Source organism: Xiphophorus couchianus, chromosome 3 (genome assembly GCF_001444195.1).
Source record: "Xiphophorus couchianus chromosome 3, X_couchianus-1.0, whole genome shotgun sequence".
NCBI lineage: Eukaryota > Metazoa > Chordata > Actinopteri > Cyprinodontiformes > Poeciliidae > Xiphophorus > Xiphophorus couchianus.
The window spans coordinates 8,376,185-8,392,771 of NC_040230.1; the positions used below are offsets into that span (position 1 = coordinate 8,376,185).

Genomic DNA, 16,587 nt, shown 5'->3' on the forward strand with positions numbered 1-16,587 from the left:
CCCTGTGACGTCATTGCCCATGCGCAGTAGGGATGAGTAGGTTTTTGTTTTGTTTTGTTTTTTTGATGGAAGTCTGACTTACCTGCGACCAAACTAAAAATTTCTTTTGTGACAAAAAAATGATGTGGGGCACTACTTTTGAGGTGCAAACAATAAACAGTCCCTCTATTTGTCTCAATATGGTCATATAATACCATGTCTGACACAACATTATATTCTGGTCATTTTTTTGTTTTTCTTCGCCATTTATGTTATGTTATACTGTATTATCTTTTCTTGTTTTAAATAACAAAAATTTAACCTAATTTTAACTCCCAACTAATAGTTTTTGACAGCCAAATACCAAAAAAAATCATATGTCTATGTAATATTTTAATTTTAAAACACAAATCAAGTAAACACTTGCTTTGGTTTTCCATGTTTGAGGTCAGAGAAGCCAATTAACAAAACATGCACGGACCAAAAAAAAAAAAAAAAAGAAAAAAATCCCGTTAAGGACAAGAAATAATGTATGGACTGAAACAAAAGCACCGACAAATTCAGAAAAGTAGAGAACCGGGTGGTGATTCGGATCCCTCTCACCTCCACGGAACACTTGGACATAGTTGACAGCAATGCGTAAGGACGCGTGCCTCTAGTGGCACCGTGGAAGCAGGGTCGTCAGACGCACGCAGATACACGGCTGCCCGCATTATATCCCAAACCAACACATAGTGAAACGTTCGTTAATTCAAAGCTAAGTAGCAAGAATCTCTTTGGACAGATGGACCTTCCTCAGTGACCTCCCTTTTGCCAATGACGGTGCGCAACCGGACCGGAGCGGGTTTCCTTTCCCTGCGTTCTGAGCAGTTTGCAGAAGTGAAGCGATCAGGACTGGAGTGACTAAACTACGAGAAGCATTTCTGAGTCACCGAAGTATGTTGAAATTTCTCAACAATCACAGTGCAAGCTGACGAAGACAAAATCATTCGGGGAGAGCCAAACTTCCGCAGGCGCAGTTCTAGTCGTCCACAGTGGCGCAGCGAAGCGCAGGAGTTCAGCTCGGCTTTTCTGCCTGTAGACAGACAGCACCGTGTGCAGGAGGGTATACAGAGAGACTCCTGCGGGGTAATTGTTTGCAGCCTGCAGAAGCAGGTGTTTTCGCTGATCCGCCTGCGAGAGACGGAGGGGGGCTTATCCTCATCTTTCTTTCTAAGACTGGTGAGAAGAAAAAAGAAAAGAAACCCGAGGAGAATGTTGCACCAAGAACAATGAGCGCAGAGTTGTCGCATTTTACCCAAATCCACACATGCTCTGTAGAATTCAGTTTTCATGAGCAATTCTGACTCGTCTTTGGAATTTTTAGAGCGAAAAAAGTGGATCCAACGACTTTGCAACCATGCGAAATACTTGGCTGTCTCCCCGGAGTGCGATTTGGGAATATTGGACTTCGCTGATTGCATTCCTCTTTTGGATTCAGTACTCTTACGGAATGCCTCACGTTATACGAATTGGTAAGTTGGAAACATATTAGCTGTATCCACTCATGCGAGCACTCACTCAGGTTTGGATGTAACCTTGGAAGTTGCTCCCAGATCATCACATTTACGCGCGAGTCACAGTTAGATATTGTTGGAAATGAGCAGCCTCTTACCAAACTCTAAGGTCGTGTGAATATTTAGAAATAATCTCAACGAGAGTGCCGATAAGTAACATTGCAGGAGTAAATTGTGAATGCCTTCTGCACTCTGGTGCCGCGCAAGTAAACACTGTGGGCTTGTGTGACCTCTATGCACTCTGCCTTGTGTGCTCCATTTTCTACGGGCAGCGTGTTGAGTCATCGACTATATTCACATTGCCTCCTGGAAATGTGTTTTAAGGACGCATTTCTGTATTTGAAAAATACTTTTAAAACAGGACAAAAATAGCACCCTTCTAAAGTTTAAAACATAAATTCTTCATGCAAACCCAAATAGTAGGAAGCAATTTTGAAATATTTATTGAATTAAATACTTGCACAAAAGTCAAATGCATAAAAAGTATTGGCAAACACTAAGCAAAAGTTGTCCCCATCAGTTATATCTCACCATTGAGGAAAAAAAGATGATGAAGCCAAGTTTCATTAGCTTTCTTTCTCAAATCACTCAGTGAGGAAACAATGTGAGAATTGTCTTTCGCAGACTGACCATGTGATAAAACATTGTGTGCGACTAAGAGACAGGGACAGAATGAAGATCAATGTTTCTTTTATATTTTTTTGCCACAAGGGGTATAGTTTTTTACATTTAGTGGAATGATGTAAGGACAATTACTCACAAATGGCAGTAGCCCCCTCATTAAAATGCCACTACTAAAGCCAGAGTATAGTTATTGGGTAAAACCATCTTAAAAGGAACTGGGCTTTTTTTTTCTTCCATATGGCTTAAAGTGGATTAATTGATATCTTGTATTCTCAGAGCTGGAAATTGTCTGTCTGTTTGGTACATCAGATCATCAATGCTGTTGTAAATAGTAATTTCTCTGCAAGTCTCTTGGGTGCCCAATATATATGTGAGGTGAGCACAAGTTAAAGATAAATAGACTTTAGAGGACAGTGAGTCAAGAATGTTGTTTATCTTTATTTTTATATATTTTTAGCATTTACATCTAGAGAAATGGAAAACATGAAGTGTAGTGATGTGCAAAACGAGACGTCATCTAGCTTTTAAGGGAGGCCCAGCGCAAGCTGTGATTTTTCATATCACTGTGTTCAGAATATATTGACGTTTCAGAAACTGCACAAATTCAAAAGTTTTCTCATTACTGATCTGAACTTAAATTGTTTGGGTCAAGGGTTATTTTCTTTTCCTTCTCTGATCTTCTTTTCAAGTGGCAGCAGCTGAAATGAAGACCCAAAATAGATTTGACAGGCTTTGTTTTCAAAAAATGTCAAGGTGCAAAGACAAATTTACCCAGAAATGTGCTACAATAGCACCATTGCTTTTTATAGGATCTGTCATTGCTTGTGTTGTAGAAGCGGTAAACGTGTGTGTGTGCTAAGAGGTGAGAGATGCAAGAAAAGGTTCCTTCACCCTAATAACCAAAGAGAAGAAAAGAATAATCACAATACATATCTCTTGTTGTTATCTTTTTAAAGGAAATGTTTGTGCAAAGCGGCTGGCTTAATTAATATATATTTTTCCTATGTAAAAATAATACAAGAATCTAATATTCTCTTTAAAAACTACTCCCACATAAGCTTAATGTGTGCATAAATCATGCAAAATGCATATGTAACATTACATCTAGTGAAAGTTTGTTCTATAAGTGCACAGATTATTTATAGCTGAACGGATTTCTGAAGGAGATGTTAGTGGGGTTTTTTCCCCCATTCTTATTTTCAAATTTGTAGTTTGTTTGGGCGCTCTTTGTCTCTCACTCATTTGCAGAGGCCAACAGAGGGGTCTCTCATAGTCAGCACAGTGTGGCTAATGTTGCTCCTCAGCACTGGTTACCAACCCCAGCGAACCAGTGAAACTCATCGAGGTGGGCGGTAGTATGTCTGTGCCGTGTCTGCTCTGAGTTAGGTGGCCTGCAGTTCTCCAAGTACACCATCTGGGTAATGGTGGGTATCCAAGGTGGAGTTGTTGCCATTGATTTTAGTGCTTCTACAGTGCATTGCTCCGAGTTGATGCCAGATGGTTGCTCTGTATCATTCAGCAGCTTTTATCTGTTGGAGGGAATAAAAGACCATTTCTACTGTATTTGTCCTCTCACATGCTGCGTTTCTCTTTAGTTTCCCTCTGCTTAGCCTTTGCAATTCTTTTTTCCCTCCTTCCTGACATGTTTTGCAGCCTCCTATCTCATAAAGGAGCCATTTAAGCAGAGCATGGAGCGTTTTCTGTAAGGACAAAAAGTGATCACGGAAGCAGGGGAGATATTTTTCCCTTCACAAATAATATTTTTAGATAATTTGCATGCTTGGAGAGATAAAAGGACACTAATAATGGAGTTGCTTTTGTCTTTGTCCATAACCACATTCTATCATCAGTTGAGAAATGTCATGCACTCGTTATTTTTAGCCTCCATATTAATTCAGATATATATTTATGTAAAAATAACATTATTGCAAGTTTAAGTTCAAAGATAAAAGATATAAATGATTTATTGAACAAATAATTTTTCTGGGGAAATATATTTCTTTCAAGCCTTTTGACATGTTAATGACAAGTCAAGTAATCCACACAAAGACATTGGAAATGCATAAATCATTTGTAATAAAAATTGAACGATATGGAACAGCTACTGACATTTACTAACAGAAAAGCTTTTTGGGTCATAAAAATTCCCAGATGTTTTCCTTGTAGAGATGCTGCATGCATTGCTTACGTATGACAGGAAGTAAGCAAAATGTAATGCAATTTTGATTTATTTTTCCCCACAAACTGTTTTCTCCTCCTAATTGTTCTTGTGTAATGTGATCTTATTACTGTAGTATTTCTCTGGTTTGTTTGTATTTGTTTTGCAATAAATTAGCGTCAACATGCTTTCTCTTTAGCAGTGGAGTTTTGTATAACAGATGTGCCAGAGGAGTGAAATAAATTACTTAATTGAAAAATTGGACCTGTTAATTTAAATAGTCTTTGGAGTGGTCCTAAACACATGAACAACAATTTTATATTCTTTTGGTTCCTGAGGTCAAAGGAATAATGACCTCGGCACTATTAGTGCTAACTGGTACACTCGGAAGTTTAGAGATCCGTCTGTAACCAGTCCCAATAGTATTTTTTGCAGCAATACGGGTTCTTTGCTTTTCAGAAACCATAGGTTGATTGTTATTTGATACCTTGGTAAAACTAATCTTTTCTATTGGCTGGGATATATAATGAATTAATTTGCATTGATAAGGACAGAATAGGAAGGGCCAACTAGTTTTCAATACTGATAGACTTCAGCTATTTTGTTGGTTTCTTTGCCTTCTTGTTTGTATTTTTTTGCAAACAAGAATTTTTATTTTCTATATGTATTCAAAACTTTATTATGCATAACTTGATTTGTTTTGTTTGTTTCGCCTTTTTGCACACGTGGATTACTTTGATTGTTGCTGAAATATAAATAAGTTCATAAAAAAATATATTTATAGACAGAAATGCTGACATGTTCCTCACTTATTTTCCCCAATGTGTTACCAATAGATTATACAAAGATAATCACATATTATGTGCAGTTTCTTTTATCAGTACAGTGATGAGACTAATTTATCATTTGTTGTCACTTTTCTGTGTGTGAGGCTAGTCACTGTATGACAGAAATTTATTGAATAATCAATTACTTTATCTATTTTATACTTAAGTCACTTAATCAGTGCCACATAACCGATCTCCCTCATGATTTTATGTTTATTTCATTATCTCCACTCTTTGCTGCTCCCCTACAACACCTGCATGCATACATTTTTCATTTAGTTTTTCCAAAAATGATTTGAGAAGGCAACTTTCCCAACTTTCATTATTGCCTTTGAAACAGCCTCAAAGTTTCAATGCGAGCTGACAAATGTGCAAGCACTTGAAGCCGCATTGTGCAGCATGAGCTCCTCGCAAGCTTCAGCAGGATAAATCAGGTTTGTGGTCACCTCTTTTAGTTGAAATCTTCAAACACAAGGAAGCACTTCAGTGGCTTGTTGTTATCCCCGCACAAGCAGCAGGAGAAGGCTGTGAGAAGTTTTCATGTGTTTCACTCGTCTGCAGGGAGCTGCAAGCAGCACACTCTCCACTCACATCCTCCCCGAGATCCTCATCGACTGGGTGTGTGCAAATGTTTCATCTGAAATGATTTAGACACATTTCAGCAGCATGCAACAAGCTGTAATGGTACTTTAGAATTCTACATCTCAACAAAGCCAGATTCAAAACCGAGGTGCTTGCATGGAGAATTACCCAAAGGAGAGCGATGTAGCTGGGTCAGAAGAGTGGGGAAGAGGATGCGTTTGGTGATGAAAAAGAACAATGAGGATGTCGCATCAAAAGTTTTATCAAATTAAGATGGCCATCAGTTGCTTAGTGGAAATGAATATTTCATTTTCATCAAAATTTAATCTCTCCCTTGACAGAGATATAAAGTGAGCAAGGAGAAGGCTGCAGGCGGGCGCAGAGGGCCGGGGAGTTGTTGTGGTGAATATGAACAAAGGCTTGTAGAGGTCACAGAAGAATTGGATACACAGAGAGGCTTCTTTGATGTGTAATTCCATTATCTGTAAGTGAAAGCAAAGATTGAAATGGGAGGAACAGTGTGGTTGTTTTACCTGCTTTCACGTGTGCCTCCTTCATCCACACGTATAAGCCCAGATGGGATAAACAAAGTGCAGAAGAAATAGCACAGGGCCCATTTCCTGTCTCCTTCACTATCAGGCATCTGTACCTCAACTCTCTCTCACACACACACACGCCCACACACGCTTTATAAAAGCCGTACTCGATTCACAGTATTTTCTAAAACATATGTCCGGTCTCACCGGACCTCTTGTACACAATCCAATTCCTTTCTCTCTGTCAGCGGACTCGTGGCTCATCATTAGCTTCAATCTTGCTGATGAGAAACTGCAGATGTTCTTTTTGTTGAGTGAACAACTCATCTCTGAATGTGCAGTCTCCTCTGCTCATCTGTGAGTCTGTTAAAACACACTAGAGAATGTTGCGCTTTGCATAAGACATGACATTATCTGTCAGGAAAGACATGTAAGAAACATATAGCTTTACTCCAAGTCAAAAAAATTAAAGCTTGTTTGCTTGATAAGATGAAATGGATGCATAGTCATAAATACTTTAATCTACACGTAATGGGAGGTGTTAACAAGCCTGAACTCCATCAGGGAAGCACAAGTACCTACCTCCAAATTCAGTCACACATGGTAATGATCATCCAATAATCCAACCCACCAGGGGCTAATAGAGCGGATCTACCAGACAGTATGATAATCCTGTGACATACCAGGTTCCTATCTACCCCCAGCTAGCTTATCTTTGCCGATGCTCACACACCAGATGGTGTTTTCATATCGTACAACAGAGTGGGTGCTCACCAGTGAAAGGTCCTCTGCAAACATATGGTTCTGCCTATTGATATAAATAAGGCTGTGATTTCCTGATGACTGTGATTTTCTTTTTTGTGGCATTGGAAAAATATAAATTAATTAGCATGGGCTGGTGTAAGATGTTCAAAATATGATAGGTTTGAGTAAAAGTACCACCGTTTTACAATATGTACATAATGTTTATATTAATTTAAAACAGATACTCAACAATTATTCTTTCCGATATTTAAATAACATAATTGATTAATTATCCTGATTTTTAAAATATTAGGCAAGTATATTTATTGAGTAAATGTTTGCATAAATCAACTCAAATCTTACTAGGAGATATTCACTGAACATTTTCTGGGGCTATCTGCAGGTAGACAGCCTGCTGTCGTCTGCTTTGTTTACATTTTGTCAACTTTAATAGATTGCCAACTCTAGTCCCAAAACAATGAACAAGAATGAGTTTTGGGAAAGGAAAGAACTTCCAAATAGCTGAATTTATCTTTCTTGTAAGCAAGGAAAAAGTTTAATAGCCATCTATTGTCTATGTCAGCCAGCTAACCAGCCATGTCCAGCAGCAAGTGGGGGAGTGGCAGGTCTGAATTTCTTGAAACTCCATGAAGCTTAAAAAAAACCTCTTTTGTGACTCTGGCACTAACTCTGGCATTTCAGTACAACAATTTTAAACTCTAAAAATTTGGAACATTTTAGCAGTTTAAAAAAATTATCTTTTTAAACCTTGGTTGTTACATTTACCTGGGCCATGCCTTCAAGTTATATTGATTATTTCTGTTGTGGGGAAAACTACAATAAACCATGATCTAATTGTTTTTATTTGAAACAGAAAAGCAGCTAAAATATGTTAATATTCATGATAAAAAGCATAAATTTTATATGTAAATCATAGTGTGCCTTTCGTTTATCCAGCATGTTTCATAACGGAAGATGAGACTAGAACTTTGAATGAAAATACCAGTTTCATAGTATTGGGGTAACTTTACTATTTTGATTATATAGAAACGGAGAGAACAGTGGTGAGAGTTCTCAGTCATTGTTTAGAATCAGCCACCTATTACACATACTCGTGATTTTGATTTACAAATCATTTCTGGATTTTACATAGGCTAAAGAGGAAAAAAATAATCAATTATTTACTTTTGCATATGTACACAGTGATGGAAAACAAGCAAATGCACAACACACAACTGCAGAATGTAGGAGGAGTAGTTCTCTGCACAGATAGAAGGGAAGCTTGCTAGTAGCACAGAGAGTGATCCCTTTGTGCCCTTCTGCTCGAATAACACTGGGAGTCCTACAAACTGATACTAGCTGGTTAATGGCTCGTCTCACCTAGTGACCTTGCAGTCAGCTGCTGTGTAGAATGCTGCTCTTCATCCCGAAGGAGTGGTACCTTAACACCTAAGTGATGGGCAGCACTCCTGAAAGTTTCACACAATAACTGATATAAAAAAAAAAAATTACATTAATTGTGAACAAGAGAAATGTGTAGGAGTTATCACCAGAGGCGGGAAAGTGGACCAGCTCCTCAACTCAAAAAGAGAAATCTCTGGTTACTGTAAAAGTTTGTATGTCATCCAATTAAAATACTTTAAAATGTAGGAATGGTATAATGTAAAATTTACTTCTGAAACCATAATAATTTTTGGCTTTAAGGGATTGCTGCCCCTACTCAACCAGTTGCTGTTAACTGCAGTCTCTCTGCTGTTCTTAAGCCCAGCTCAGCTGTTTTTCAATGTGTTCATTTGGGAAAACACAGACAAGGTCTCTTTAAGCTAAAGGTCCAATGGCTATCACTTTTATAAATCTAACTTTATTATTATTAAAGTTGGAAAGCTGATTTAATCCAATGTAATAATGCCATGTTTTCTTACAATTTTATTTGAAGTTATTGAGTTATTACCATGGTAACGTAGCACTATGGTGTAAGGTTTTAACAATGTTGGAATCTCCTGTCAGCCCATGTAAGAACAAAAAGACTGATTTCTATTTAAAGGAATTACAAGTCATGACTTGAGACTAATTTGTAATGTGTACAAATGCAAAGTTAAATCTGCAACTGAATTCTGTTGCAAAACATTTCTTATAGTTATTGACAATGAAAAACAATAATACCAAACAAATTACTTTTATAGACTTAAAACAGGCATTGTGATTGTGGTTGTTGAGGTAACTGTTTGCACAAAGACATATTGAACTATGTCCACTTTTTCTTTGCATATTCATAAGTTACCAGTTTTTTGAATGGAACTTAAGTTTCAGTTGGAATGCAAGTGTAGATTGGTATTAAAGTGAATGCTAATAATGTGCATTAATTTTTAAGGAATAACTAAAAAATACATTTTGGTTAATTTGCTTAATAATTGGAATTTGTCTCAAAATTAACTATACAATCGTTGCATAGTCAGTTTTAAAGCTAAAATTTAAAAGACAATTCCAGTGATTGATATAATTTTGCCCAAGTAAATGCTCATCGATGAGTCTTACAATCAGTTAATTTAAACAAAATGTTATTTGCTTACTTCTAGTTCAAACAGTGGAGCCAACAGGCAGGAAACTGCAATTGCACCTACAACTTAACAGAAGAGGAAAAAGAAAAAGAACAGACAAGGCCACTGGCTGTAACACTTCAGTCTATAGCTTGCTGAAAGGCCTTTGAAGTGTCTTCCCATAAGTGCTGCAGCTGTCCTTATTTGGATTTAAATTTATCTGAGCAGAGAAAACAAAGGGAGAAGCAGAGCAAAAGCTTCAGTTTTTTTTTACACCTGTAGTTTGTTTATTTTGGTCCCAATTAATTGGTTGGTTTGTTAGGTTGTAACTTTTTCCAGTGGTTGGCTTCCTTTTCACACAGAGAAAACTCAAGGCAAACATAAAACTTGTCACTGCAATCAATGCAAGAACATTCAGCCTGTTTATTGGTCAGATGTTTCAGGGGAAGGAGTACCAAATGTAAATACAAGAAACAAAAGCTCTGTTCTGACTCCATAGAAAACACAGAGAATTGCATCATATCATTAGTGTATTTCTCAGTTCTATTTCAGGCAAAATTATTTTAAATTGATCTAATGATTTTGACAAGACAGCTTCAAGTTGCACAGGACTTTGTTAGTTTGCTTACTCTACCACATTTCACAATGCATTTCAAACCTGCCTACAGACAAAGGTTTGGCTCAAACTTACAGTGTACACTTGGTAGCTAGTGTTTCTTTGTAACTGTACAGAAAGCACCTTCGCCAAATGGTTCCAGTACAGTTGTTTTGGTTAGGAATTGCTGTATTTCCAACTACAAAAATGAACTGCACCAAGGGGGGAGAACGAAACAGAGAGAATGGAAAAGACCTCTATTCTGATGAACGTGGAAGACATAGTGGCACGGGTAAAATGGAGATTGTGTTTTTGTAGCCACAAGGCAATCAGTCTATTTAAAACCTCATGATATGCATCTCTAAAACTTGTGTCCTTCAGCATGTTGCTTGAAAGCTTTCCTGTGTTGTATGCTTAAGGAAGTTTTTAATCTTAAAGACATATTAATTTACAGTTTGATTGATACGATGCATTAATTGGGTTGAAGCTCCCTATGGGCCCTTAAGGTATTCAAAGTCATTATAGAAGGCTTTGGGGGTGGGGTTCTGACAATGTTTTGAAATTCATGTCATGTCAATTTTGGCCATTTCCTTGTGAACATTACTGTAGCAAGGCAATGAATCAAATTTCATGCTCTAGCCATTTGTCTTTATTATGTGCCCTTGTCCTTTCCATTTGACTCCCACCACAGTTCTCCTTGGGCTCCATTGGAAATCTCAAATCATTTCAAAACTGTATGGGAAGAAACAAAAAGCTTGATGAAAAGGCATTGTGCTTAAAGGGTCATGCTTGCAATGTAACATAGTTAATTAGAGTGAGTTTTTTTCTAGATAATCTGGTGATTATTTTTTTTACATTTCAGCACAAAGTAATTTGTCTTCATTTATCCCACACACACTCTCACACTGTGTATGTTGGCAAACATTGCAGACACTCTAGGCACGCAAAATAATGCAGCAAAACAGGCAGAGAGAAAAAAACAGCAGCGGGTACAAGGATGATGCTGGAGGACTTTTATTTAGCTGGTTAATTAGCTCGAACCTTTTGATCCCAATTTTAAAACTAGCCACATTGCATTTGCTGCCTTTCTTTTGTATGTTGTTCCATGCCCGATAAAAATCAGCTTTATTTGGCTGCCTTTCAAACACCGTAGCATTCACTGAACCAATATGAGCTTTGCTTTGCCTCCCTGCGTTAAGCGTCCAGCTTATCTCATCCCAGACGCACTGTGTAAACTTGGTCACCTTAGACACCTCGCTTACATACAGTCAAACACCTGCATTGCAATAGCCGTCCCTTTTCTTCACGCTGCTTTAAAGCAATCAGAATTTGACAGCGGAGGTATCAGCCGCAGTGCACAGGTTTAAAATCCTATTTAACTTGGGCTAAGGACAATGAGTGGAGGGTGACACCATTTCATTCTGCCCTTTTAATCAAGCTCTCATTGTTATAGGTGCACCGCAAATGTCAGGTCTTGGTTGTGTGATTCCCTCCAATTGCTGTTCCATGACTGTAGGGAGATTTGTGTGCGGCAGCGTTCATTGAAGGTGGGGGAGAGGCGGGGATGAAGTGTGTGAATAACGGGGGGATGTATAAGGGGAACTGGCATAGGATCCCTGGAGCGTATGGGTAGAGCAGGAGTTACTAATCAACTGTGAGAGAGGAGACCGGAGAAGAATCACCCTCTATTTCCCCCATGCGAGAAAGAGAATGAACAGATAAGACAAACCTCCTCGGGCCAAAAACACTAGAAATGAATGGCTATCACCTAAAATATGAGGGGGGGAGAGGAGTGGAGCGTTTCTTTCTTCCATGTTTTGCCTCACACAGATCTTCTTTTTCTCTGTCTTATTCATGCTGGCAGTAAAAAAATGCCACAACTACCGAAGGGAATGCAATAAACTCGAGGGTTACCTTTCAGGGCCTCTGCTCGCCCCTTCACTGATGGATAGCCTGGAGGTTAGAAGCCAATGTCAATTTAGTTAGCACAGCCGATACCCAGAAGATTCCACTCAGCACCCACGGTGTGTAGAGGCAAGACAATCTTTGAGGGTCTGTCCCCCGTCTCGGGGAGTGTTTCTTCATCTGACAATCCTCTGTCCAGGTCGCCTCTGGAGAGCAGTGTGGTTAACCACAAAATGTTCCCCTGTGACTCATGTGAAGACAGGCTGACGGCATGTAGCCACCTTCAGACATATGAAACAAGCAGGAGATTATTGTTGACAGGGAAGGGAAGCAGAGAATGTGGGCGGTTTGAGGCTGGCAGCACATTGTAGTAAGGCTGTTAGTGACGCTTGTATGAATTAGGACCTTTAATGTGGAGCCAGAAATGCCTCTAACTGTCCTGTAGGTTTAAATACTGTTTTAGATCTGCTTTTCCAGAAGTACAGATGGCTGTCATAGTAACCAATTTGTGGAAAACTAGATTGATTAGGGGAGATTGTAGCTTGTAATTAAGCAGCAGGCTCTTTTTGGTCAAATCAATTCTTTATCACAGAGAGTTAATGAAGAGTCAGCCCTCTGATTGTTTCTAAATTGTAGTTTTCAGTCTCAAAGGTTTCTCAGCAAAATGTATTTTATATATATATATATATATATATGTTTTTTTTTCTTTCTTGTTGATTTATTCCACTACAACTTTCATAATTTCTTGTTACACCAATAGGATTTTCCTTCCTACTGCCATTTCAAAACTGGATATATGTGTTATGTTTTAATAGCTGAAACAAATATGTGCCTTTGGTAAATAATCAATAATGTAGACATGCAACATATTTTTTGTAATGTCAAAAAATTAAAGATGAAACATATCACATAGATGTATCAATCCTATAAACTTTAATTCAAATGCTAGGCAAATGTTGCAGGAATAATAACACAGAAACTCTTTTCACACTTATGAAGATTCACACACCTCAGAATGCTTTGATACTTCTGTAGAAGTGTCCAACCTACTTTCTGATTATTTCAACTAATAGTTAAACATTGGAGACACTAAGACTACGTGCATAAAATGGAAACCCAAATGATTCGTTAATTAAGTGTGGGAAAAGAAAAAGAAAACAGTCATTTGCAATTAATCATCACAATTATTCACAAATGAACATTCAATGTAGCACTCAGTCAATATTCATTGTCTGAAAGCAAAAGACCTTCATATCTTACGCATTTGTCTTTTAAATTTAAATGGAAATAAACTGGAATCATGATGTTTTTCCTCAAGTTATGACAACAAAACAAGTGTGACAACAATTTAAGCTCTGGGTTGGAGTTAGTACATGATATGTCTAACAAGCAAGTACATTTACAGAGTAAGTCAGGGTCCCAGGAGTGGAAAAGAATGAAAACAATTCTGAAAAAAGTCAAACTAAAAAATATGGATGAGTGGTGATGGGAGAAGTCAATTTCTTTTTTTCTACTCTGACTCAATAATGTTAACAGTGATGTTTGTTGGTTTTCCATGTAAAATCCATACAGTTTGAGATTGTCTCTGAGTTTGACAACATTATCTCCACCATTTTGTCTGAACACAATTTTTTTATTTTACATACAATTATTCAATCAGCCAAAGAAACGATTTTAACAGATAATGACATTGAAATAGGGATGCACGTTATTTAGGGATGCTCGTTATTGACTAAGTCAATCTAAAGTTGATTGATCTTATCAATTGACTAACATTTAGTTGACAGGAGGCCATTTTCTTTAAAACCTTACTTTTTTCATATATCAAGGTCAGCTGTCTTTCCATGACATGAAGGGCTACATCTTATAAAATAAGATATATTCTAAAAAAAATCACATCCTTATTTTGTAACTATTTCTTTTACCAAATGTATTAAATACTGACTGAATAAAAAGAAGTAACAAGAAAACATTAACGCAGCCCAGGGTGAGACCGAACACAGACAACCTGATAGTGTCAGCAGTGACAGTAGCAAACGTTGAACATATTTCAATTTTGGATGTAACGTTCCATGCCTGCGTTCGCATGTCTGGGTGTACACACTCAAAAGTTGAGGATGTTGCCAGTCGCTTGCCGATTCTATCCTCATCATATAAGTTCCATAGATAATGATTGGAAAGGAAGCGTTATGACCTCTAAATCTTTGCTCCATGAAGTGCATTAACTCGCATTTTTTTGCGTAATTCCCTCTGTCTTTCTGTTAATACATCTTCGCCTTCTCAGCACATCAATAATCTTTAGTTGACAACTTGACTTTAGTCTACAATGCAACATGGATGAGTGCTATTAAGGTGATAACTTAAAGAGCCAGTCAAGAGTTTATATCTCAAAACACAACTGCAAAAAGTAAATTTTGCATCCCATATTAGTCTCCATTTGGACCATTTCGCTTTCCTGTTCCAGGAAAGCTTTCCTTGGATGTTTCCCCCAAGATTATTTTTCATATAACCATCAAGAAACTACAGCACTGAAAGAAAGTCCATCTAAGTGGATGTTTGTAGTTAATTGAATGGAATGAATTTGAATCTATTAAACCATTATTTGATTATTTGTTTACATATCTATACAGAAAATGTATTTATTATTTTTTCTGTTGTTTTGCCTCAGATCAGTTTTGGACTCTCTTTTTTTACTCCCATGTTTTTCATAAAAAAAACAAAAACTTTTTATATCATGTATTTTTTTAAGTGGAGGCTTAAAATTACATTTATGCCCTTTTTTTTTTTTTTACCAAGACAAAATAATATACCACAAAATATGTGCAAGCCAAAACAATATGCAATCACCAAGAATTATCACTTTGATGAAAAGGATCCATTGAAATAATGCTGGAATAATCACGTGCATATTTAATGATGCATCTGCAACATATTAGGCTGATTATTTTCATTGCTTAAGCAAATGTTGAATGCCAATTTAGTGAGAAATGTCACAAGACATGAATATTAAATTCATATGCAGACACGTTAAGTGGGTTCTGTTTATAGTGACATTTAATATGTGAATGCATAAACTGTGTGCGTGTGATTGTGTGAATTTGCGACTCATAATCATATATGTAGAAATCTTGAAAATGTATTATTGTAAGTAGAAAAAATAATAAGGTGAGGTATTCTTTGTTTATTTAAAACATAAAGAAGGCCTTAATATTCAGAATCGCTGTGCATTGCTTAAATGCAGTTGTGACTATTATTTGTCCATAATGGATGTTGTCTGTTAAAAATATAATTGGATAAATTCATGTAAAGCATAACTGGACTTCATCAAATTCCTTTTTGTTTTGTAAAATTTTAGGTTTTAGTTAGATTTCAATGATGATTTTATTAAAAAAATATCTCCAACACAATCAATGATCCATCCATCCATCGTTATTACCTTCTCGTTCCGACTCAGGGTTAATGAATCAAAGGGCCAAATGCAGGCTACACCTAATACATATTTATGTATTAGTCTATAACCTCAAAGCTAGTATCTAACATAAAATATCTCATTTATATATACTGGAACAGTGCATAAACTTCATATTGTGTATGTCGAAGGCAATAGGCCTAATTAGTAGTCAGAAAATGTCTGGTTCTCAACTGTCTGATGTGCACATGTCAACAGTCCTGATTAAAAAAAACAAATGATAAAGAAAACATTGATTAAGTAATGCCTTTTAATTGTGTATGTCTTCAGTTTCAAGGTTTAGATAAAATTTAAACTATAAAATAAAATATATTATAAAATAAAACTATATTAAAATTTTACGATCTAAATTTTTATTCTGTTGTTTAAAGACAGATCAAAGATATTTTTTTCCCCTTTTTCTCTTTTAATGTTGCACAATTGAGGGAAGAGATAATATGACAAGAGACCGATATGAGGGTGTTTGTGTTTTTCTGAGTGGAGCCTATTAGTAGAGAAAGGGTCTCTAAGTGACTGTCAAACTTAAAACACTGGACTGGGAGGGTATTACCTCCAATTATGTGCTTTGGAACATTGGAGAATATGTGCACTATGCACCTGCAGACATTTTTGCTACACTTTTGAAAAGGAGTTATTTGTTCCCACCTTTCTTGTCTCCATTCTCTATTTCCCATCCTTATTGTTTTGGCCCCATTCACAGTTCTTCTTCTTTTCAGACAGAAAATGCGACCCATCCTAACATATGCTCATTGTGTTAATCCCCTGCCAGAGCAAAAATGAGAACTCCTCTCTCACCTGTCTTGACCCACACACCTTCTATCTCCTTAACACACTTTATTACACTCCGCACATTTCAATTTGCAAGCCCAATCACCTGGATCTTATGAGCTGCTTGTTGGAAAGCAATTGAGTCTCATTCAATCTGTTCCCCTTATGTTCCCACTGGATTTATGATTATTTAAAGAAATTAAAGGGCCCGCATTTACAGAACCAACATTTTTCTCTCTTGTTCTTTTCTTTCTGTGTTTTTGAGCACTTCCTTTGATTGCACCCACCAGCCAAGTTTTCTTCCACC

General features: G+C 37.1%; 1 protein-coding gene across 1 annotated transcript in view; it reads left to right on the plus strand.

Moving 5' to 3' along the window:
- The first annotated feature begins 434 nt into the window (after positions 1 to 434).
- grik3 (glutamate ionotropic receptor kainate type subunit 3) overlaps positions 435 to 16,587 on the plus strand; it is a 126,383-nt gene continuing 110,230 nt past the window's right edge. The window contains exon 1 of the mRNA XM_028013253.1: positions 435 to 1,493. Within this exon, the coding sequence (XP_027869054.1) occupies positions 1,379 to 1,493 (115 nt within the window). The 5' untranslated portion in view covers positions 435 to 1,378. The remainder of the gene's footprint in view (positions 1,494 to 16,587) is intronic.